The sequence below is a fragment of the Phacochoerus africanus genome, chromosome X (genome assembly GCF_016906955.1).
Source record: "Phacochoerus africanus isolate WHEZ1 chromosome X, ROS_Pafr_v1, whole genome shotgun sequence".
Classification (NCBI taxonomy): Eukaryota; Metazoa; Chordata; class Mammalia; order Artiodactyla; family Suidae; genus Phacochoerus; species Phacochoerus africanus.
In genome coordinates this window covers 44,048,969-44,073,108 of record NC_062560.1, presented here as the reverse complement: position 1 = coordinate 44,073,108, position 24,140 = coordinate 44,048,969, and the positions used below count along the sequence as shown (strand labels likewise).

The window sequence follows — 24,140 nt, the reverse complement described above, 5'->3', positions numbered from 1 at the left end:
TGATGAAGCTGTTCTTTTTTTTTTTTTTTTTTTTTTTTTGCTATTTCTTGGGCCGCTCCTGCGGCATATGGAGGTTCCCAGGCTAGGGGTCGAATCGGAGCTGTAGCTGCTGGCCTACGCCAGAGCCACAGCAACGCAGGATCCGAGCCGCGTCTGCAACCTACACCACAGCTCACGGCAACGCCGGATCCTTAACCCACTGAGCAAGGGCAGGGACCGAACCCGCAACCTCATGGTTCCTAGTCGGATTCGTTAACCACTGCGCCACGACAGGAACTCCAATTTTTTGTCTTTTTTTTTTTTTTTTTTTTGCGCTATTGAAGCTGTTCTTATACCTTGTGCGAATTAGGTAGCAAGGGGATCTAGGAGCTGTGGTGCTAAAGAAAGGGACAGCAGTGCCCTGGAGAGTCAGGTGTAATGGAGGAGATACAGGGAACAAGGTCTAAAGTACCCATGAAAGGCCCTGAGATAGTGGAGAAAAGAGGCAGAGGAATCAAGTTTGTGTGCAGGTCTCAGACGTTGTAACAGTGTAAACAGTGGAGAGAGGGGCAGTGTTTGGCGTACTCTAGAGCAGCAATAATGGAAAAAGGACCCGCAGTGGGAAGACCTCTCCAGTTGACCTAGAGAGCTAGCATCGCCATTAAATGGATGCCAGAGGTAAAGCACTTCAGTCCCTCATGTCCCGGTGGGGAACGCAAAGAAAAGTATGGAAGGATGAGGTCACCGGAGCAGCGCGGGCCAAGAAAAAAAAAAAAAAAAAAGCCATGAGGGAGGTGGGCAAGGGCGTACCCTGTGCTTGGGATCTGGAACTGACCCAGGAGGCAACACATGTGGGGACAGCCTGTGATGGCTATCAGGTCAGGGTCAGGCCAGGCTGTGCGAGTCCCAATCCTCAGGTTTGAGTGAAGGAATGAGGGGGTCTGTTTCTAAATGGGAGAAGCTAGAGTCTGGCTGAGTGAGGGACGGAGGTATGAGTGGCATCCCCGGGCACCAGGTGGTGCTTTCAACTGTCTGGAGTGCTCGGCCAAGACCAAGGAAGGAGTGTGGGCAGCTCTGCAGTCCTCCTGGGGCTTGCGGTAAGCCTGCTCTAAGCAATTAACAACCCACAGCAGGCTCTCTCTGCTGGAAGGTGGGAGGCCTCAGGACAGGCCGACCAGGCCCAAGGGACAGGAAGCGGGCTTTTCCTCTACAGATGTTCTCAGCCACATATTTTCATCAAAACTGCAAAGTATGCACAAACACTGGCATTCTTTGGTCCAGCAGAGCTGCTGAGGCCCACCCCCAACTGCCCCGCAGAAGGGAGTTCTTGGCACTGGGAACCTTGATGATAAAGGCTTGTCCAGGATCTGAGTGCTTTTATCCAGGTGGGAAGGGACCTGCCCCAAGGCCATAACCCACACTGACCAAGTCCTGGCCCCCCAGTTGCCATAACGTTCCTCTTCCAAGTCAGGGACAAAGTTAGAGGAGCTAAAGGATTTGCTCAAACGCTCCTCTTTACTACCTCTCAAAATCAATACGGCAGGGAGTGAGGAGCCAGAGACGGAGAAGGCGGAATTTGAACCCGGCTCAAGGAAAGTCGCGTGGACCTAGGTATCTGCTCTTGAGGGCCTCACCAGTGCCTCCATTTCTTCCTAAGCAGGGAGGGGAGGAGGAAGATACGGCAATTCCCACATTTTACCTGCCCAGGAACCTGGCAGTGGGGCAAGGCTGAGCCCTTTGAGGTAGCATCCGAACCAGGAAGCTCCAGGAAGTCCCTTCTTTCCCTGGAACCAGCAGGGTGTGCCACGTCTGGGTTAATAACTCTTTATTAGGATTCAGGTTCCAAACAAGGTAGGAAGCGGCGGCAAGAGGGGTTCAGGTCGGGGGCTGAGGAGGGAACACCGGGCTTGGCTGCCAGAGGCCCTGGGCTGGGAGAGGTCTGGAGGAGGGGGCTGGAGTCAGCCTCAGGGGACAGGGGTCAGCGGATGGTGTATCGTACATAGGGGACCTCGACGTCCTCGCCGCTCTCGTCGTTGCAGCACAGCTCAAGCACCAGCGCCCGCACATGGCGGCCCAGCTTTCGCTTCGACACACGGCTTACGATCTCTGTCATCCTGTGGGCGGCGGAGCAAAGGGTCAGGGGGACAAAAAGTAAGTGCAGAGGGGCAGGCGGCTGGCAGCAGGGGAGCTGGAGGGCAGCGAAACGAGGCAGACAGCTTCAAGATGAGACCCCCCCCCCACACCCAACTCACGGCTGATCCAACCGTTCCTTGAGCTTGGCGGCTGGCATGAAGAAGGAGTAGAGCATAGACACGCCCTGGGACAGCATGGTGATCTCCAGCTTATGCTCTGTCTGCAGCGAGGGGGAAGGACAGCAGTGTCACAGGGGCGGACAGGCCAGCCAGTCACCGGCACGCTCCGCCGCCCCCCCGGGGAGGGTGGGAGTGAGAAAGGGGCCTCACCTTGAAGTAGTCAAGGAACTGTTTGAGGGTCATCTCCTCACCGTTAGGCTGCAGCCCCTGCACCTCAAAGCGATCCCACAACGTCCACTCTTGGTTATAGTACTGCGGGACAAGGAGCAGGCCAGTGGGCTGGGGGCCGCCAGCGTCCAGCCCCATCACTCTCCCCCTCCACTCACGCAGACATGCTAAATAAGTCAGATCGCAAGCCGCTTTTGTCCAAAATTTCCTCGTGGCTTCCAGCTCACCCCGAGGAGGCAATGAAACCCTCACGAGAACGGAGACAAGGCCTTAGGTCACCGGAATCCTCTTCTCTTCCCCCTCATCTCCATCTCATCATCTCATCCTCTCACTCACTCCACTCCAACAACCTCTTCTGCCTCAGACGTACCAGGCACACTCCTACCTCAGTACCCCAGACACCGGCCCCCCGGCCGGAACACCCTCCCCACAAAGCCGGCATGGCCTGTCTCCTCACCCCTCCAAGTCTGGACTCACGTCATCTTCTCTGCTGGGCCGTCCCTGACCATCCCACGTTTTAAATCTCAGACTCATCTCCCTGCCGCCCTGGTACTTTCAAGTCCTCCTTATCCTGATCTTTTTTGGAGTTCCAAAATCATTTACTGCGTTAGTCTATTTCGGGAATAAAGCCTGAACACCCATAAGAGTACCTAGCATACAGTAGGTCCTCAATAAATATTTGAGTGAATGAATGAATGAAGCAAGTCAAAGCCCACAGCAGAACCCAAAAAAGAATGAATGTGTGTATGTGTATGACTGAATCACTCCGTTGCACCAGAGATTACCACACCATTGTCCATCAACTACACTGCAATAAAACTTTAAGAAAGGGGGAAAAGAATCACTTAGCAGAGTAAGCAACCAATAAACATTGGGTGCTGTGACTGTGCAGTTATTAATCATAACTTAACATTCAAATATCTTTTCTGAGGGCTTCCACAGACAGAATCAGACCCTTAGCACATAGAAGGTACTGAAAAATACGAGGTCATGAGTGAACAAGGGGGTACACAAAAGGAACGGGTACACACGGACAGAAACCCTCTCCTGCTGACAGGCTATGAAGCAACCTGGAACCAGCCCTACAGAGAAATGCCCCGCCCACAAATCCACTTCCCCCGAAGCAAGCCCTCACCTGGTGACGGGGTGCCGCAAGGGGTTCAGAGAAGCCGAAGAAGGGTAGGGCCAAGTTGAGAAAACCATTCTTGTAGGAGTCAAGCTGTCGGTGCCCCTGCACCACCTTGTACAGCTCTAAACACACAAGGCCAACCACGGCAGCCGTGGTCGTGGCAATGGCCGGGATGATCTTCCCTGCGATCAGCTTGCTCTGTGAGGCGCGAAGGGATCAAGAAGGTGGAAGTTAAGGGAGAAGAGGCTCGGAGTCTACAGAAGGGACGGGATGTGGGCAACTCCAGCCTGGGAGGGGGCGGGACGCCAGGTCGAGATTCGCCTCACCTTGTGCCGGTCTGCAGGGGGAATGTCATAGTTCTCTGCCCGGAGGTTGGATGCAGCCACGATGAAATCCATGTGGAAGTTGCTGTCATCATCCTTTTATGAGTGACAGGTTACAAGAGGAGGAGGGGGAGACAATAAGGAGAGGACCAGAGCAGGATGAGGACTCCTGGCCTCTGGGGACACAAGGATCCTCCCTACAGTTACCTGCTGGGCTCTCGGATCACGAAGGCCTGACTGGGAACACCTATCTGTTCAGGGCCGCGTAGGAAGCCCGTGATCCAATCCCACAAAGGCCTGGGGCTGCCAGACCCCCAGAGACCTGCTCTGTCCTGCCCATCTGTGCTAATCTATTAGCCCAGCCCCCCCGCCTACCCAGGGCCCCCACCCAGTACCTTCTCAAAGTCAATGGGGTACATCTTGAACCCAGAGAGCTTCTCTGGACTGGGCAGTGTGGCCTTGAGCTCTTCCAGACGGCTGTCATCTGCAGGAAGAAAGGGGTACCATCAACCCTGTAGATCCCAGGCCGGGGTCTCAGGTAGAAACAGGAGCCCAGGTGGGGTAAAGTGTTTATGTTGATAAAGGATTTGAAAAGGGGCAACATCCCGGAGGGCGGGGGTGGGGTGGGGGGAGGCGGGGCAGGGGGGAGAGGTGGGGCGTGACAATGGAGAGCAAACCTGAAGATGGGGGGGGTGGGGGAAGGGGGCTATCAAGAGAGGCATCTTTAGAGACCCTAAGGAACTGAAATGAAGACAGTAGGACAAAGGGGTGACAGAGAGACCCAGATCTCCGGGTGAACAGAGTAGAGGGAGGTGGGGAGACATGGAGGATACAGGAGGAAAGGGCGTATGGAAGGGAAACTGGCAGAAATATGTAGATGTGGATATGGAGGAAAGATACGGGAGGACAGAAGGTATGAGAAGTGGAGAAGAAGGACATATACAGAGGGCGAGACAGGTGAGAAAAGACTTTATATACATGACAGACGCATCTTATATGTACCCTATATAGACTGTATATATATACAGAGTTTACATGCATCGTATCCACTGTATCTGCTTGATAAACATTACACACAGATACACACACGTGCCCATATAGGAGGAGAAAGGCGGAGCAAACGTGGAGGAAAAGAAGTGGCAGAAACACACAGAGAGGAACAGGAGGGGCAGACACTGGGGAAGGAAGATGGGGTCAGGGAGAAGATACACGGAGAGGAGGATGGGGGGGATGGAAGGCAAGTGTGGAAGGAGTTATGCAGGTACAGACGAGTTATTGAGAGAAGGCGAGAGACAGGGAAAGGAAGCCAGGGAGATAAATACACAGACCAGTTATCAGCAACCTACGGCCCAGTAAGCCAGATTCGGTCTGCTGCCTGTCTTATAAAAAATCATATTGGGGAGTTCCCGTCGTGGCGCAGTGGTTAACGAATCCGACTAGGAACCATGAGGTTGCGGGTTCGGTCCCTGCCCTTGCTCAGTGGGTTAACGATCCGGCGTTGCCGTGAGCTGTGGTGTAGGTTGCAGACGCGGCTCAGATCCCGCGTTGCTATGGCTCTGGCGTAGGCCGGTGGCTACAGCTCCGATTCAACCCCTAGCCTGGGAACCTCCATATGCCGCGGGAGCGGCCCAAGAAATAGCAACAACAACAACAACAACAACAAAAAAAGACAAAACACAAAAAAAAATCATATTGGAAAACAGCCCCGTTCCTTTGTTTACATGTTGCGTATGGCTGCTTTTGTGCCTCGACTGCAGAGGTGATGGGCTGCGGACACTACATGGCCTGCAAAGCCTAAGGGTCACGAACTGGCCCTCTATCCCCGACACACAGCATGAGCTGGAGGAAAGAGATGGCGAGAGATGGGGAACTGGGGTGGAGACATGGAGAGGGAGGTGAGGAAAGCTAGGCGGAGGGCAGGACCACGGTGAAGTCGCACACGGAGGAACGCGGGGGTGGGGCGATGGGGGCCGATGTCAAGGGAGCAAGGCCATTGGTGGAAAGCACACCCTCCAGATGACCAGATCACGGAGGAACAGAGGAAAGCCGCTCTTGCCAAGGCAAACACACACAGAGCAAGAGAAACACACAGCTAGCTCTCCTGAGGGCCAGAGAGTGGGGAGCGGGAGGCGGGAGTGAGGGACAGAATTGAAGCCCCCCCGACCCTCCTCACTTCAGGGGAAAGGAGGCTCGAAGGAAGGTGTGGGGAAGCCTCAGGCCAGGGGTCGCAGAGCAGTGCCAGGGGCAGAAGACTGGGGACGGGGAACAAGTGGGGGCAGTGACCCCTGGCCGACTGGCCGAACATCCTCACCCACAGAGGCGTTGGCACTCTGCAGCTCCTGGTCAGAGACGTGGATCTTGACACCAGACTTGGGGGTGAACTCAGGGACGTGCACAGACTGTAGGAGCGTGGCCACGGCAGCTCGGTCCTGAGAGCCCGTCAGCCCGTAGGTCTGGGCGAACAGGTTGGCGGCAGCCATCACATAGTCCAGATGCAGGGGCTGGGAGGAGGCAGGGCCGGAAGGGTGAGCACGCCCACCGGTCAGCCCTCGCCCGGGGAGTCTCGGCCTCCTGCCCCCCCACCCTCCCTTCACCTGACCCCTGGAGCCCCCAAGTTGGAGACTCACGTTGTTGACATCAAAGGTGAGCGGGTGTGGACAGCGTTTGGGCCCAGACCAAAACGGAGCTCCCGAGCTTGTGAGCTAAGGAAGGAGAAGAAGATTTTTGAGGAGCAGGACCTGAGACGGGAGGCCTCTCTTAACCATCCTAACTTCTCACCTTGGCCCTGGATGTGCCCTGACTCACTAGCCCTGGCCGGACACACGCAGGGGGCTGGAACCAATCACGAATGACCCAGAATGTAGGGTCCTATAGGGGCCACACTGAACCAGGGGCCTCAATGACAAGACTCCTGGCACTCACTCTGTGCAAGACACACAGCCAGTGAAGAAACTCGCATGGACTGCCAGGCACTGTACTAACTTAATATTAGTAAATACCGGGGAATCCTCATAAGAACCCCCACGAGGTAGATTATCATCACCTCTCCTTTACTGCGAGGAAACGGAAGTGCAGAGAGAAGCTGTGTGACTTGCCCAAGTGCAAATGGAGCTGGGATTTGAACCCGCGCTGACTGCTGCGAAATGTCTCCCCTGTGACCCTGGGAGGCGGGTATGGGTCAGCCCATACCACAGGTAAGGGAAATGGAAAGGAAGTCTCTTCCTCAAAGGAAAGGGAACAGCAGAAGCAGATCAGGTTTAATCACTCTTCTGAGCTCCCCAGGCCTTGGGGCACCTGCCACCGCTGGACTAAGGACCCACAGGAACCACATGGAGAGCTCACAGCAGGCTCGTTTCGGGGAAAAAGCAGTCTGCCAAATGGACCTGGCAAGTGGGCCTTACCTGGTCGGGAGGGAAGTTGTGCAGCAGCTGCCGGATGTTGTTCGAGTACTGGGTGTGCCAGTGGTGGCAGGCCCAGGTCACGCAGTCAGCCCAGGTCTGTGGCCGCTGCAGCACCAGGCTGCGCTGCACGGCCTCCAGCACCTCCAGGGGTTGGGTGCCTGCCAGCCGCAGGGTCCGCTCCACAAACTTGGGGTCTCTGTCGGGAATGGGAGGGATCAAAGGGGCAGAATTACACGGCAGCCCCAGGAGTGGCCTCCGAGGCAACCCCACTTCCTCCACGGAAAGCTAGTCCTGACCCCCCGATGGAATGAGGCCCGAGCATTCACTGATTCACTTGAGAAGTGTGCCCAGTGCTGGGTGTGACGGTTGTGAGGAGAGCAGACAGGATGCCTGGGCTGATGGGCAGTGGGCAAGGGGGCAAGGGCGTCTGGTTACTCACGTGAGGTATTGGTTGACGTTCTCTGCCGGCTGCTTGAAGAGGCCTTCGAACTCGTCTCGAGCCCACTGCACACAGAGCAAACAGATTACAGGGGACGACGCTTGCCAACATGGGCTTCCAGGGGCATCAGAAAGACCCTCCGTGGACAACAGCAGTTAAGGAAGAACACAACTGCTCTGGAAGAAGGGAAGCCCCTGCTCCCCACCTTTCCCACCTACCCCCGGCACCTAAATTTAAAACCAATGAACTTGATCGGGACAGTGGTTACGCTAGGGAATGTGGGGGAAAAATTAGGATCTATGTACCTTACTCGAGGTATGTCATGCCACAATAAAAAAGAAAAATGCAGTTATAGATATCTTAAAAAAAAAAGAGAGAGAGAGAAAAAGAGGGGGGAAAATAAAAAGGAAAAAGAAAATTCAGACCAAAACTAAAAACAATCCCTATGCAGGCCCCGGGAACTCAGCAGCCAACTGGACAGAGGCTCCGCCCTCTGAGAACTCCTAAGACAGTAAACTTGCAGGCATCCGAGGAAGTTAGCTATTAAGAGGTCTAGGTTCAAATCCAGCTCTGGCACACAGTATCCAGCTTTGTGATTTCAGGAACCTGTGCCCTCCTTTCCGGAAACAGATCCTGTTACAGCCAGAGCTACCTCATGAGTTGCAACTACGTATGTATTCAAAGTTTGTCTGATACAGCATCAGATACATAGTAAATGCCAAGCGCTGTACAAACAGCCCGGGGTGAGGTGGTCACCTCCATTTCTCAGAGGAAGCATCTGAGGCATGGAGAGGCCAGGCCCAAGGTCCCACAGGACCTAGGGAGACTGTGGTGGGCGCCCAAATAGATACACACCTGGTCTGGAATGGCAGGGTTGGCAGAGAAAATGACAGAGGAAATGTTGTTTTCCCCTCTCTATTCTGTTCCCACCCCCGTACTTCTACTAAACACACTGAGTGGTTTGCTCTCGAAGACCATACTGAGAGTCAGCCGACAGCACAAGGGTCATCCTTAGGTTCTGGTCGAGGCCTGGGAGCTGGACGACCTAGTTATGTTCGCTCTGTAAAAGTAAACTCGGCCAAAGAATATGTGCACTGCCCTGTATTCTGTAGGTATAGGCATTGTATTGACAAAATCATCCCGGAAAATCAGCTTTTAAACCCCATTTGAGCACCGGTGGGGGAAACCTGAATATGGACTGGGTGTAAGAGACAAACAAATATCCAGGAGAGACAGTAAGAAGTCGCCACTAACTTTGTTCAGCATGGAAGTGGTGTCTTGATTAGACAGCGACAGTCCTCAGCTGGGAGAGATCACGCCCCCAGGGGACATCGGGCAATGTCTGAGGACATTTTTCGTTGGCACGAATGGAAGGGGCTGCCATTGGCACCTAGTGGGTAGAAGCTAGGGGTGTTGCTGAACATGCTACAGTGCTCGGGATGCCCCCACGGTCAACAGTGCTGAGCCTGAGACCCTGATAGAGGGGAACAAGGAGTGAAGCACCGTGACGACCGTGACATACTTTAGCAAAACAAGAAAAACCCGACTCTAATGTTCGCGTTTGAGGGTTCCCCGTACCGTTCTTTCTATTCGTCTCAATGCTGAAACATCTCCAGAGTACAAGTAAACAAAAACAAACAAACAAGAAGAAGAAGGAAGGAATCATTCTAGGAACCTAGGCTGCAAGGTGGTAAGTGAGAGAGGAAGGTTTAGAGAAACAGCCCAGGTGCCTGCTCCCTGCCCTCTCTGCCCACCGCCGATCACCTGCAGGGTGTGCTCGATGGCATTGGGGAAGTTCTTCAGTGTGCAGATGGGGATGGACTTCTCAGGCGGGTCCTGGCTGGAGCTGTACGATTCTGTCAGGAAGGGGATCACCACCTGCACGTTGCCCTTGGTGCCCAGCGTGCCCGACTCCAACAGTGGCTTACGGTAGTACACACAGCGGCGGTCCATGTACATGCCTGGCGGGCAGAGTCACAACACACTGAGAGTGCTGGCCGAGAAACATCAGGAAACAGGCACCTCCAACACACGCACACGCACACACATTCAAACGCATGCACACACGCACGCGTGCAAGCAACCTGGCCCTTGACCTCCTCACCCGCCTCCAAACTCACGAGCATCCACGTTATCCAGGGCATTGGCCACGCCATCCAGGTTTTGGAAGAAATCGTCGTCATAGATGCGCTCGGTGTCAGGGCCCACACGGTTCTGGTGGCTTGTCACTCGGATGTGCGGATTCATCTGGCGCACAGCTGCAGCAGCCGTGTCAGACTTTAACTTCTGCAGGGGGTGGGGGGACAGGGGAAGAGAGCTCAGCTATTCGTGCCTGCACCCAGTGAACCCCTACAGAGCTGTGCTCCGGAAGGTGGACTTCGTTGACACTGAGAAGAACCAGGCCCTGAGTTCAGGAGGCTCCCGGATGCGGCAGGAGACAGTTGGTGGCAGTACCACATGGCAGGGGCTCTGAGGGATATGGCAGGGGCTCAGGGCGAAGGGAAGAAGCGGACAGACACGGACTGGAGACCAGAGGCCAGCCATCTGTTCTTCTGCCCACCCGACGCCTATTGTTCTTTCAGTTAACGGCACCCAGGACCTAGGGGACATCCCCCCCGCCCCCGAAAGAAAAGAGAATCTTAGCACGCAGACAAGCAGGATGCTTTCCAAATCCAAGTCGGGTCATGCCCCTCCTCTGCTCAAAATCATCCCCCGGGCTCCCACCTCCACTGAAGGTGAAGTACGTTGGCCCCCCGTTTCCCCTGGCTCATCTCCCACTACTCCCCACCTCAGGATCTGGCCTGGAGCACTCTTCCCCAGGAGGGGTTCTCCTCCCTCCCACCCACCAAGTCAGCAGAAGTGAGCCCTTCCTTAACCACTGTAATCAAAACTGCAAACCAATCTCCCTGGCCTGCCCGCTGCCCTTATCTTTTTTTTGTTGTTTCCTCTGCACAGCACTTATCACGGACGTTAACTCTAAACCTCGCTGCTGTACCGTTTCCTGCTTACTGTCTGTGTCCACCGCCCCCACGAGAATCTTTGCTTCTCCTGTGTATTGCAAGAACCTAGAACAGCACGTACCTCAGTAACCACTTGGTGAATAAATGAATGCACCAAAGGGGAACCCTGGGCCAGCAACGGTGACACTGTCCCCTACCAAAGGCTGCCCAGCTAGGTCCCCACATAACCCAGCTTCTATCTGTGCAAAGAAGAGTGAACCGAGCACAGGCACTCTCCTAGGAAAGGCCTGCTGGCCGGGCTGGCCCCTGGCTGGCGCCTGGGAACTTGGATTTGGAGGGGTGCCGGCCATTCCCTGCCTGAGAAGGACGGCTCCCGGTGCCTAGATCGCTCATGCAAACGAGGTGGTTTAGGCTCAACTCCTGCTCTCCTTCTGGGAGTCTGGAATTTGGGTGCATGCCCAGCAGAGGCTGCCTACATGACCAGCCCAGGGTAAAAAACCCTGCGTGCCGAGTCTCTAACAAGCTTCCCTGGTTGACAACACTTCACATGTGTTGGTGCAGCACGCTACTGCGGGAATTGAGCGTGTCCTGCGCGACTCCACTGGGACAGCAGTCTTGGAAACTTGTGCCTGGTCTCCCCCAGACTTTGCCCCATGAACCATGCCCGTCTGCCAGGCCTGTTATGCATCTCTTTGCTGGAAGAAACCATAGCTGTGAGTTCATCTATATGCCAAGTCCTGTGAGTCCTCCTAGGGAATCACTGAACTTGGCGCCCCCAACACACTGTCCCCACCAGCAGTGATAAGAAGTCAAGGGAAAAGAAAAAAAAAAAAAAAAGGAGAACGCAGAGATTCAACAGAAGGGCATTTAATGTTTGTTGAGTGAATGACAGAGAAAAACTGAGGGAAAGAGCTGAAGGAAAGAAAAAGGTGGTAAAGCCCCCTCTCTAGGAAGAACGGGAACAGAAGACGAGACGGAAACCAAAAATGGCAGAGTCCCACCTCCGCCCCCAGCGCACTCACCGTGACGTCCCAGGGCCGGAACAGAAACTGTCTGTTCAGATTTGACTTCTCGATGGTGTCCATGTCTGTGACGACAATTTCTCCGCCCTCCCCGCAGCCCAGCCCAATCATGGCGAAGTTCTTGAGCAGTTCACAGCCAATGGCCCCTGCGCCCACCTAGAAGACAGTGAGAAGGGACACGGAGGCCAGTCGGGGTGGTGTGGGTCAGTGTGAAGTCTCCCACCCCTCTTCACGCTCCCTCCCTGTGGACGGCAAGGGAGGGGACAAGGGTCTGGTGCCACAGCCTCAAGTGCCAGGGCTAGGAGAAATAGCCCAGTCATCTGAGGGAGGAGGCACCAGATGGGAAATACAGACGGACGCACCAGGCTTTCCCTCAAGCTAAAACGGAAAAGGTCATGTGAGGGGAGACCCGAGAACCAAGAGACCCTCCCTCAGGAGACAGAGGTGGCCAGAGGCCGGGGCGATGAAGGGAGTGGGTGTCCAAGGGACCCGATCACTCACCAGGAAGTACTTCTGCTTGCCCAACTTCTCTTGCAGGTCCGAGCCGAAGACGGCCACCTGCCCATCGAAACGGTTCTGGCGCTGAGGAACGCAAAGGGAGGAGGGTCGGAGAGGGGCCTCGCCAGCAATGCCCCCCCCCATGACACCTTCCCCAGGGACCCTCCTCACATACTGGAAGGCACTTGTCCTCTGTGAGGGCCTCTTTGTCCTCCGGGAGACACTCCAGGGCATCAAAGTAGAGCCACTGCATGATGGGCATAAACTTCCCAGAGCAGGCCTGGGGATCGGGCAGGAGAGGGGAAGGGGTCAGTGGTTAACTGGGGTCTGACGCAGACGAACAAGCGACGGACTCGGGGAGGTGCCTGGCCCACCCAAAGCCTTCTCCGCCCGCGCTGACCTTCATGACTTCCTGGGCAGCCAGGCCCCCAATGAAGGCGTTGATGGGTGCCAGATCCCCAGCAGCCACGTATGCCAGCTTCCGGATGAGGTCCTCGTCCAGGCTGTCCTGCTGCACTGCTGGCAGGGCTCGAGCGTTCACGGCCCGTGCTAAGGTCACCAGCTCTGTTGCATCCTCCTGGTGGGGCAGAAGGAACCAAGAGCACACCTGTCAGGCCCCTGGCGCGGGCAGAGAGGCACGGGGGGCCTTCCGTGCCAAGGTCATCTGGCTCGCCCACCTCCCCACCTCATTGCGGGGCCGAGGGGGCCGGCCGTGCTGAGCACAGAACTGGTGCAGGGCCTGGAAGCCAATGTGCAGCTGCGCGGGGCGGGAATACTTGGCGAAGTCTGTCATCACGAAGTCAGGCTCTGCCAGGGAGGCCAGCAAGGATTTCTGTGGGAGGCAGGGCATCAGAACCCGAAGAGCGGAGAACCCGGAAATGCCCAGCCCCTGCCCCCCAGCCCACCACTCCCCACACTCACAAAGCTGATCTTTTTAGGTACTTTGACCTGGCTGACGATGCCTCCACGGATGTAGTCGGAGAAGCTGGAGGTGTCACAAATGCTAAAGGTGTAAGGACCTAGGGTAGACAGGGAAGCTACCAGGTTACCCACCCTCCTGAAAACCCACAGCACCCACAGGGTGAGGAAGAATCCTTCCCTGACCCAGCTCAGACCTTAGGAGCCATCTCCTCTCCAGCCTGGGTTCCAGCTGAACATCAAAAACCATCTCCCCTCTGCCCCCAACCCGGCACAGAGCCATGGGACCCCGGGTCCCTGACCCCAGGTCCACACAGGAAGATGTTCCCTGCTCCCCATGCAAATCAGCTCAGATCCTCTGATCTGCGTGGTTCAAATACCAGAGACCTTTCCCCTCTCCATGCAGATACCAGAGGCTGACTCGTAGAACCGCTCAAACGTGAGACAGCACCTCTCGCCCATGTCCCTCGTTCTGCGTGGACCCCAGGATGTGTCGCCCCTCACGCAGAGCCCAAGGAGACACCTCCTCCATCTCCCGATTCCCCACGGCCCCAGCTCACCCAGGACTTTGATCTCCATGGGCTGACTTCCGTTGAGTTCAATCATGCCCTGTACTTCCGAAAAGGAGACAAAGTCGCCACTCTCGAAGCCATGTCGGGCCTCATCCAGGCAGGTAACCACACCGGGGTTGTCCTGGTTAAAAGGAGCAGTGCCTCAGAGGCAGGCCCAGGGCACCAGGAGCAGACAGGAAGGCCTGCTGCCACCCATCCGCCTGCCAGGACCCCTTGAGGCTGGTCTTCTCACCTTGGTGACCATAGAAACCATGGCACTGAGCGGCTGCTCCCCGTTGGAATCTGTGAGGATCATTTCCTCTCCAAAGTCACAGAAGAGCTGCCTGTGGAGGGAGGCAACAGGGCTGGTGCTGGAGTCCCATGTGCACAGGGACCCCATGGGTCCCTCCAGATGAGGCAACTTCGCGGAGCAGGTTCAGCCCATCACTGCTGGGACTTGGACGGCGCTCCCACTGCATGGGTAGAGGTAAATCCGCAGTATCCAAACCCCGAGGTGCTAAGGGGGCTGAGGACAGTGAGAGCTGGGGGGTCTTGACCCGGGCACGGCAGGGGGCAGGCGAAAAGGTTGGAGGCACTCACCCAAACAGGCCCCGCGTGTCTGCCACCACCAGCTTGATGCCACGGCTGTGACAGAACTCCCCCACACGCAGCTGGTCCTCCAGGGGGGTGTTGGTGAGGACCACCACCTGCGGAGAGGTGGCGGTTCAGGCCAGGGCCCGGCACCAGACGAAGCCTGGTGGGAGGGCTCAGGGAGGCCTGGAGACTTTGCCAGCTCTGCTCTTGCCCAACTACGAAGTATCTACTGGGTGTCAGATCCAGCCCAGGGTGGAACTGGATGAGGGGAAATGTGAATCCCTAGACTACAGCAGGCCAGGTAAAGGGGCAGCTGGTAGGACAGAGTCTGGAGAACAGCTGACACCCGCATCTGCCAACACCCAGTGCCGCCTGCCTACAGCCCTGCCGTGCCCTGCGAGACACAGAAGCAAAACTCTGGCCTCCGCCAAAGTCTGAGCTCACTCCTACCACACCCATTTGCTCCCGATTCTCAACACAACACCTGCTCAAGCCAGGATCCTTGGGACTTTGCTCTCTGCCCGAAGGCCCACCCATTCCCAACAGGGTGAACACCCGCTGCGACATCAGGGCTCACTGGGACACCCCAGGGCAGAATCTCAGCTCCTCTTTCTGGCCCAGTGTTGAACAGCCAACCAACCACGTGGCCCTTTATCACGTGCCAGCTGCCATGATGAGTGCTCAGCCCTCAGAGAATCTCGAGGAGGTCAGCGTTACTACCACTCTCGTGTCTACAGACAGACAAGAGGCAGGCACGGGAGGTTCAGCAACCTGCCCAGGGCCACACGAGCGCAACCGGAGACGCGCGTCAAGGCCATCTGGGTCCAGTCTGCACATGAAACCGTCACGCTGGACTGCTGGCCGGCTCACATCTCCCCCTCACACCCCCGAAAAGCCAGGTCCAGAGTGTGAAGCCTGCCTGCATCCCCGAGCTGCAGGCGCAGCATGAGACCTGGCACACAGGCTGGCCCCCATTAATTACTCATCAGATGAACAAACCGGAGATGGGCTCTGCGAAAACCGGGGAGGAGGCGGGGCGGTGGGCCAAGGTACCTGGAAGCCACTGAGGAAGTCCTCCACGAGTGGCCCGGTGTAGGCGCTGACAGGCACGTAGCTGTTGAGCTCAGCGAGGCGGGGCTGAGAGACCTCAGCCCGGTTTTTGCCGATGTCCTCCTCCCGCAGGTAGAACTGCAGAAGGCAATGAGGACATGAGAGAGCTGGCTGTGGGACCCGGGTGGGGGGGGGGGGGCTCAGCAGAGGAGAAGGGGGCTGGGAGGAGGTACCTGGGAGGAGAGGTCTGCCCACTGGGCAGTGCCCTGGTCATGCAGGGTGACGGCCTTGACCCCACCAAGGATGATATTCTTGGCAATCTCCACACCCAGGCCCCGCAAGCCTGATACCAGTACACTGGAGGTCTGCAGCCGCTTCATTGCCTCATGGCCCAACACATACCTGCCAGGTGAAGGGGCGTCTCAAGTCGGGGCCCGGCCCTCCTGAGCCACCTGCTCAGCGCCCTCACCCACCTCACAGGCCAACCCCGGCCCCACTTACAGCTGCCGGGAGTAAAGGCCCTCATCTATGTCTGCTTCACTGCCGTTCTTCGCCATTCCCTAGGGATGGAGGAGAGGAACAGGTGCCGGGAAACGTGCAGGAAGAGGGCAGGGTGACAGACGGACAGCGACACTGAAGACCTTCCCAACCAGCGCCCCGCCTGCCGTCTCCACGAGGAAGACACTCACGTTGGTTGGCACCGAGGGCACTTCGGACAACACGGAGTGGGCAGGGGAACAGTTAGAACCCGGCTTTGGATCAGGCCCGGACACGCGACGTTTCTTGGACAGCGGCGAGCTGGACATCTGGAGGGGACAGAGGTCAGAGGTGAGCAGGGGGTGCGTGGGTGTGCCTGCTGGTTAGAGGTGACTGCAGGGAAAGGGAAGATGGACGGGCCCATGTCCCCATTTTACAGACGAGGAGACAGGGACAGAGAGGTGAGGGGACTTGCCCAGGGTCACACAGCTGGCAGGGCTAAGATCTGAACCCAGGTGGTCTGGCTTGCAATCCCTGCTGCTGACCCCCAGGCCATGTGCCTTCCTCCCCAGCCCAGCATAATGAGGGAGAGACTCCAAGCCTGTGGGGGGAAAGGAGGGACAAGAAGCACGTCCTGGGGTTGGGGGCACTCAGACGCAGGACAGAGATTCAGGTCAGACCCTGCCACTCCTCAGAAGTTATCACTTAACCCCGACGGGCTCTGTTCCCTGGCCTGCACAACATGGCGGGGGGGGGGGGGGGGGGGCGGACAGGACCACTCACCTACCCCACGCAGCTGTTGAGGTGACAAGATATAACACAGACCAGAGAGCACAGAGCAGGTGGGCAAGAGCAAGCAGCCATTCTCCTCTCCCTTAGCCCCAGCAACAGGGGTCTGAGAGGGAAACGCAGCTTGGACAGCCAGCAGGGGGACATGATGGCAGGAGCTACTTTGCCGAGAACTCAGTCCCCAGAGGGGCTCAAGGAGAAGAGGTTTACAAAGTCCAACCCCCTTCCCCACCAACCCCAGCTCTGGGAGGGGAAAACACCCAGGGCCAGGAAGAGAGGTCGCAGGGAGAGAGAAAACACACCGCCCAAGCCTTGTCTGGGTGAAGAGTCCCTCCAACAGGTCAACGACAAAGATAAATGAATATTGATGAGGAGTCAGCCCTGTGCCAGATGTCAAACTAAGCACTCCATCCTCAGGCCTCAGGCCAGCCCCGGGGCCGCTGGGACCACTGGCAGTAACATCCCCAACCCACACCGGAGGGAAAAAAATCACTCAGGGATGCCCGGCGACTTGACTGAGGTTCCCACAAAGAGAGTGGCCAAGCTGGGACTGCACCAGAATCCGCTGGCCCTGAAGCCCAGGCTGCCTCCGAGTTAGGGAGTTTCATCCCCTCAGGGGTCCTGACCCGGGGCCGGCAAGGCCGAGCGACCTCGGCCGACAAAGGGGAACACCTGAGCTCACAAGGACCGGGGACCCAGAGACAGCACAACACAGCCTGCTCCGGAAGGGTGGGGGGGGGACGCGATCTAGTCACTGGAGAGGACAGGACCCCCCAATCCGTCCCCCTCACCCCCAATGCTACTCTAAGCCTCCACGTTCCTGCACCCAAGCACAGCAAGTATCTCCATCTGGGGACCTGTCACATGCTAGCGTCAGTAAGCAAGAGCAAGACGACAGGAGCTCCCCACCACCTACCAAGAGCTTACAGCCCCGTCAATCAGGGAATAAAGGGCTTTGTCTAATCCTAACAATGCCCACGAACCAGATAACCTTATACCCACATCACAGAGAAAACAATGGCTCAGGGAACTCGAGTCACTTGCCCAGAGTTGTGCAGCTGAAGGACTGTTGGCCAAATGCCTCGTGGGGGAACAGAGTCCGGATCCAGCTCAGGGCCCAGCTTGCAGGGCTAAGAGATGAGGGGTGCAGGAGGGGGACCCAGGAGGCCGGAGGCTGGCTAGGGCCCAGGTCGCCCAGCTGAACTGCTGGGCATGCCAAGAACCAAGCTAGGTAGAAGAGGCTTGGTGAGTCAGTAGCGAGACAGAAGTCAATCTTATTTTTCCACTTCTTGACCTCCTGACCTGGAGTAGGGAGCTCATTTCCCGTGAGCCCCATTTTCCCCCTCAAAGCAGGGGCAAACAGAAAACAGAACTACCTTCAAGGGGCCGCTAAGGAGGGTAACGAAGTCAAAGGTTTGGGTCAGAGCTCAGCCACCTGATACCTGCAGAGACCTCCACTACTCAGCTATCTCTTTGCCTGGTCTCTGGTTCGGTGGCTTAGGACACACCATCTCCCTGCTCCTGAAATCAGAGATGACCTGGGCCAGAGAGATCTTTGCTCTCTGGACCTTTTGTATCTGGAGCCCTAGTACTGGCCAGTGAGAGTCGAAGCAGGTTTTGGTTGATGGTCTGAGAGTGGATTTCAACGACAGAGCTTTGGAAGAGACCAGTCTCAAGGCAACAAGAAGGGGTCTGGGGCAGAAACCCCAAAGAGGAGCTAAATGATCCTCCACCCCCAGTCTAAAATCAATACCTTTCCTCGCAACCTATGCTCAAGGCTCCAGTCAGAGTACGTATACCATCAACCATTCAGGAAAGTTGAACTGGGGCTCAGAGAATCTCCGAACTTGCCTGAGGTCTCCCAACTGGTGATTTTTGAGGCCTGAGCATTCTCTAGCACCCAAACCAGAGAAGAAGGTTTGAGGCAGGAGTCCTGGAGCAGGCCTGAGAGGGGAGGCGCAGGGTCAGGTTATCAGGATGGAGAGAAGCTAGGGCACAGGATGCTGGGGCCTGTCAAGCCCCCTGGGAGGGATTGACTGAGAAGTCCCTGGGAATAAAAGAGAGGAGTCAGGAGGTGGTTGTCTGAGCCCACAGAGGCTCAGAGGGAGATGGGAAAGGGACAATTAGAAGCCGTGGAGAAGGGGGGCAGGAGGGGCAGGGCCAGGCAAGGTTGTTAAGACTCACATTTGGGTCCTTGGAAAAGGAGCTTTTCCGAAAGCTGGGAAATTGCACTGGAGGCCCCCAGGACTGCAGAAGGAATGGGTGGGAGGTTGTGGGGCCCCAAGAAGGCTGCGGGAAGATGCTGGGGTCTGGAAGGAGGGTGTTCTCCAACAGGAGGATGCTGGGGTCCTGGGGGGGGGGCGGGTCTCTGCTGGTGGCAAAGGGAAATCTTTGACTAAACATAACAAGAGACTTACAGGGGAAAGGTATCTCGACACTGATGTCAGAATCCCAGGAGGCTAAGAGGGTGGTTGCTGAGATTCAGGGTAGGGCTGGAGAGGGATTTCTAACGGAGCACAAGGGCCTTGTGCTGATCTCTGATTGGTACACGCCAGATACTGCAGCTGCTCTGAGGAGTGGAAAGGGGAGATTGAGCCCAGACAGCGCTGGCCTTAAAAAGTTCAGTAAGCAGATACTGGCTAGGTCCCCAAGTTGGGTATGCGTTCTCTACCCAATTATGGGGTAACCCCAACGGAGGTGGTGAGGGTAGATGCTGCGAAGGGGGGTTTCTCCTCTGATGGAGGACAACTGGGCCTGTTGTGGGAAGAGAGAACTGACAATGAGGTTGGGGTCCTGGGAAGCTGAGAGCCTAACTGAAGGTGCTGGGATCTCAAAAGGCTCTGAGGGCGGAGTCTTAAGCCTTGTGTGAGGTTTAAGGGATCTGAGAGAAGCTGGAACCCTGGCTGGCTTTTGAAGGCAGAGGTTGAGTGAAGGGTGGGGTGTGACAGGCAAGTCTCTGATGGAGAGGGCCAAGGGCCAACAGAGTCTGCAAGGGCTGATGCTGGCAGAAAGACTCTCTGATGGAGGATTATGTGTCCAAACAGTTCCTCTCTGGTGTCTGGTTCCCTGGGAGGCTCTGAGGGAAGGTACTGAGGGTTAAGGTTGTTTGATGGGAGAGAGGCTGAGGCCTGCGAGGGGTAGTCCCTGAAGAGAACACCAGCACCATAAAAGAAGTGAGCATTCTCTTCAGGGGGAAGAAGGCCCTAAGGGCAGATTTGAGGAATTCAAGGAGTCTCTAAAGGGGAACAGTGAGGGGACCTCCAAGTAGAAATGCTGGCCTGGAAGGGTTTCTGCAGGGAGGATGCTTGCACGCCGGGTGGGGTTGGGAGACCTGACATGTGGAGGAGGGATATCTGACATGGAGGCCAAGCCCAAAGGGCCTTTCACAGGGTCTAGACCCCCTTGCAAGCTCTGAGGGCAGATGAGGCGACTGGAGGAAAGGTTCTCAAGAAAGATGCTAGAGAGGACTCAGAAATGAAGCCAAATGGACCCTCCCGAAGGCCTGGCCCTTCTTGGAAGCTGCGAGGGCAAATACTGGGGGACTAGGAGTGTCTGAAGAGAGATTCCGAGAAGGTCTTTAACAACGTACACTGAGAGGAGGCTTTGACCGGGAACGCCGATCCTCTAAGTCTCTATTGCTGATGGGGGAAGTTCCGATCTGCGATGCAAGGCTCAGGATGGGATCAGGTCCCTGACTAGGAATACTAGCCAGAATCTCCAAAAGGAGATCCTGGGGGGTCTGGATCCTAACATCCGATTTTGGAGCCCCGGGGGACTGGGCTGGTCCTGGATGGGAAATGTCGGCCCCGCCCCAAAACCTACCCCCCCCACCTTCTCTCCACCGTTCCCGAGGGTACGAGTCATCACGGCCCGCCCCGACATCAGCTTGGCCCAGCGCCGGCCCTGGACCCTCCACTGCTTCCCGAAACCCCTGCCCCGGCCAAGGCGCTGAGAAAGGCCGTTTGTTACCAATGCCGGTTCCCCGGGTCGTGCCGCCGCCAACTCCTCTAGGAGCCGAAGCCAAGCCCGGCAGCCACCCTCCTCCTTCTCCTCCTCCTCCTCCCCGCCGCCTGGGCCGCCTAGAATCGCCGCCGCCGCCGCCTTCTCCTCCCCCGGCCGTAGTGGCTGTGATCGTCCCCGCCGGCCACCTCCTTCACCTCCGCCGCCGACACAAGATGGCGGCCGCTGAGCCTGAGGCCGGAACAAAACCTTGGGCCCCACCCCCCAGAAACCCGGATGCAGGCAGGCCGCGCCCACTCATGAATCATGTATGAAGGTCTCCTACTGTCTGTGATGCATTCAAAGGGGAATAGCTCCACCTGGTGGCTACGGTAGCAGTAACTAGGAAAACAGGTAAAACTACACAGAGGCCACGCCCATAGAACGTGAATAATGATTACATTGTAGCGGCCAGGCTACTGTGGAAACCAAGAAAGGACAGCAAGGCCACACTTCCTGATCATGAATTATGCATGAGGCCGGGTGGCTGGTTGACTAACACCCTGGAACCAGAAAGCCAATGTTAAAACATGGAAGCCACACCCCAATGCTCATGAATAATTAATGACCTTGCTGCAGCCCGGAAGCCAAGGAGACAGAGGCCACATCTTACATGAATAATGCATGAGGCCCTGTGGGCAAGAACAAAAGACAGGTCCGCCTATTGCTCCCTCTAAAACCCTGTAAGCAGGGAAATAGGGCTAACAAAGGGAAAACACACTGCCCCCCCACCCTCGGCTAATGAATAATGAATGATGATGCTGCCTGCGGCCCAACCTGGAAACGCAGAGAGGTCAAGAAAGGTCCCACCCAGTTACTCATGAATTATGCAAGAGGCTGGATGGACAGAAACAGCCCCGTGCAGCAAGGAGGGATGATGGTACTCCAGCCAAGGCAACATGGTCCCTCCTTCCTGTTCATGAATAATGAAAGATGCTGCAAAGCCACAGGGGAAACCCAGGGGAAGTGTAAGCTGCCTCCTCCCTACCCTTAACTAACTGCACGTGAACCAGGGCTGCCTTGGTCCAACCAAACCCAGATTTACTACATGCCTCTGGCAGGTGCCTCAGTTTCTACAACTGTAAGATGTGAAGAGTTATAGAACCCAACTACCTTATTTATTTATTTATTTATTTATTTATTGTCTTTTTTTGCCTTTTCTAGGGCTGCTCCTGTGGCATATGGAGGTTCCCAGGCTAGGGGTCTAATCAGAGCTGTAGCCGCCGGCCTACACACAGCAATGTGAGATCCGAGCCACGTCTGCAACCTACACCACATCTCGCTTGGCAACGCCGGATCCTTAACCCACTGAGCAAGGCCAGGGATTGAACCCGCACCTCATGGTTCCTAGTCGGATTCATTAACCACTGAGCTGCGACGGGAACTCCAGAACCCAACTACCTTATAAAGGCAAAATGTGTTCCAATGGAAACCAGAGAATATGAACAATGGAATGAGCTCAGAACAGTGCTGGTACAGGGTACTGCCAAATTTTTTAAGCATCAGATACTTAAATAGGTAGGATAGACTACCTGGTCACCAGAGATACAACTGTATACCAAAGCCCCAGGCACACAATAAGCACACTATACATTTCCATCGAATAGTAATAATAGATCACATTAACTGATGGCCCACTATGTGAGGGTTCCTGTGATGCGTCCTTTCCATGCACTGTGCCACTGGACTCAGGAATGCAGAGCAGGAAATCAGTTCCTTCTTGTCCTTCAGTTCTCAGTTCAAAAGCGACCTCCTTAGAGAGTTCTTAAACCCTCACAAAAATCATTTCCACCCACTGATTCCTAGCTGTGGGACTTAGGGCCAGACACCTCATTTCTCTGGGCCACTGTTTCCCTGCTCATAAAATGAGAGCAGCAGTCACCTACCTTGTGACGGAGTTTAAATGAATACATATGTAGAAAGGGCTCAGAACAGTGTCTGGCACAGGGTGCTATATGACCATCCACAGTAGTAGCACCATTAAATTGGATGGGTGGGAGAGAGACATTCGGACATTTGATTAAGACTACAAACTCTGGAACTAGACTAACTGGATTTAGAATCCTGGCCCAGCCACTCACGGACGGGGAGTAACCGCAGGCAAACTACTTGGCCTCCTGGTGTCCCAGTTTCCTCATCTATAAAACGGGATGATAATAACCTACCTCCTGGGATTGTTGTGGGGATTAAATGGGCTAATAAAATGCCGAATGAGTGTAAACTAATCTGATCATCATTATGCTCAGACTCATTTTTTTCAGGCTCACAGAACGACTTGCCAAAGATCACACCAGCTGGCATGAATCAATGAGATTGGCATCTACAGCCTTTGTTGATAATTCTGGGGTTACTGGGCCATAAGGAATGAACAATGCGGGAGGCCTCATCCCGGTCGCAAGATGCAAAACTTCAATCCTGAAACCTCTAAGGGAAAGCTAACAGCGGATCATGCAGATGAAGCCGTAAAAGCTACGCCCCTCATGAATTATGCACAACGCCCCTGGAAAAGCCACAGAAAACTTCGGGCCCTACTCACCTTTACGCTTAATCAATGAGATCTAACTTGCCGGGCAGGCTGCAGAACGCCCCTACAGCACACCGATCCTCCCCTTCGTGAAAAATTCACAAGCTGATACTTCCATCGGACCAGGTGTGAAAGGGGCAAAAACGGGCTTCCTCGACAGCCCACCTCCTCATGAATAAGGAAAAAAGCCACGGCCCACCAAGGCCCGGTGGCACCCTGACCCCTCGGGAAGAGCCTACCGGCGTCTCTTCCACAGCCTGAGCGAGGGGCTCCTCTTCCTAAAAAAAACGCGAGGGCCTCAACTTTACCAGTCTCCCCGCCCCTAATACCCAAACGCGGTGAGACATCATAATAGAACTAGAGGTCACAAAGGCCACGGATAACTCCACATGCCACGTCGGTCCCGAACGTTCCCCCTGTCATCAGGACCTTTCCTGAAACGAGCCCTCCCCAAATTCCGCCTTGAGTTCAGGAACCTCAAACTTTGCCTCTATCCTTGCGAAGCACACCAAATCCTGCCCCGTGGACAGAGCACTCACACACGGACCCTAAAGGTCTCCCCAAACATCGCCCAAACCCTGTCTCCAAGGGATATATATATATAAAGCCTGCCTCCGAGGGATATAGAAACCCGGCTTCCAAGGGAAGCTTCTTAAAACAAACTCCCCAATCCCACCCTGGAGTCCCTAAACGCCCCTTGCTAAAGGTTCCCTCAAAAAAGCCACCTCTAAATGCCACCCCGGGCCCAGAGCCCCCAAATATGCCCATTCGGGGATCCCCGAAATTGAGCCCCCTCCCTTAACTACTGCTATCCAGGAGGCTGGGGGTACCGTGCTCCAGCTCACCCCCTGCGCCGGGCGGAAGCCTCGCCTTCCTGCTGGAGAGGAGCCGAAGCCACGGGGCAACGGAAGAGCAAACCACCTCCGTCGTTCAAGAGCCAGAGTTTGCGCGGAGCTCGGAAGCGCGGGGCCTTGGAGGGCCCCCGGTTTGGAACGTACCACAGATAC

The 24,140-nt window shown here is 55.8% G+C and overlaps 1 protein-coding gene across 2 annotated transcripts; it reads right to left on the bottom strand.

Moving 5' to 3' along the window:
• Window positions 1–1,787: 1,787 nt before the first annotated feature.
• Window positions 1,788–24,119, bottom strand: UBA1 (ubiquitin like modifier activating enzyme 1). Of its 2 annotated transcripts, none has more exons than XM_047765677.1 (26): window positions 23,979–24,119; window positions 16,034–16,150; window positions 15,846–15,904; window positions 15,578–15,746; window positions 15,348–15,482; window positions 14,301–14,407; window positions 13,954–14,044; window positions 13,710–13,842; window positions 13,153–13,250; window positions 12,917–13,063; window positions 12,632–12,808; window positions 12,407–12,511; window positions 12,235–12,315; window positions 11,734–11,889; window positions 9,872–10,037; window positions 9,516–9,712; window positions 7,752–7,816; window positions 7,313–7,508; window positions 6,539–6,613; window positions 6,223–6,412; window positions 4,307–4,395; window positions 3,915–4,007; window positions 3,595–3,786; window positions 2,442–2,543; window positions 2,232–2,332; window positions 1,788–2,093 (listed from the first exon to the last, which is right to left on the bottom strand). In XM_047765677.1, the coding sequence occupies exons 2-26, from the start codon at window positions 16,148–16,150 to the stop codon at window positions 1,958–1,960; spliced, it is 3,177 nt and encodes a 1,058-aa protein (XP_047621633.1). In that variant the 5' UTR covers window positions 23,979–24,119; the 3' UTR covers window positions 1,788–1,957. The 2 variants fall into 2 exon arrangements, with proteins under 2 accessions (XP_047621633.1, XP_047621631.1); XM_047765675.1 differs by lacking the exon at window positions 23,979–24,119 and adding an exon at window positions 20,580–20,784.
• Between the last annotated feature and the right edge of the window lie 21 nt (window positions 24,120–24,140).

Coding starts and splice junctions, on each gene's coding strand:
- UBA1 (XM_047765677.1), bottom strand. CDS start 16,150: ATGTCCAGCTCGCCGCTGTCCAAGAAACGTCGCGTGTCCGGGCCTGAT. Junction 13,843..13,953: donor TGGTTTCTATGGTCACCAAG/GTGAGAAGACCA, acceptor CCTTTTAACCAG/GACAACCCCGGTGTGGTTAC. Junction 13,251..13,709: donor CATGGAGATCAAAGTCCTGG/GTGAGCTGGGGC, acceptor TGTCTACCCTAG/GTCCTTACACCTTTAGCATT.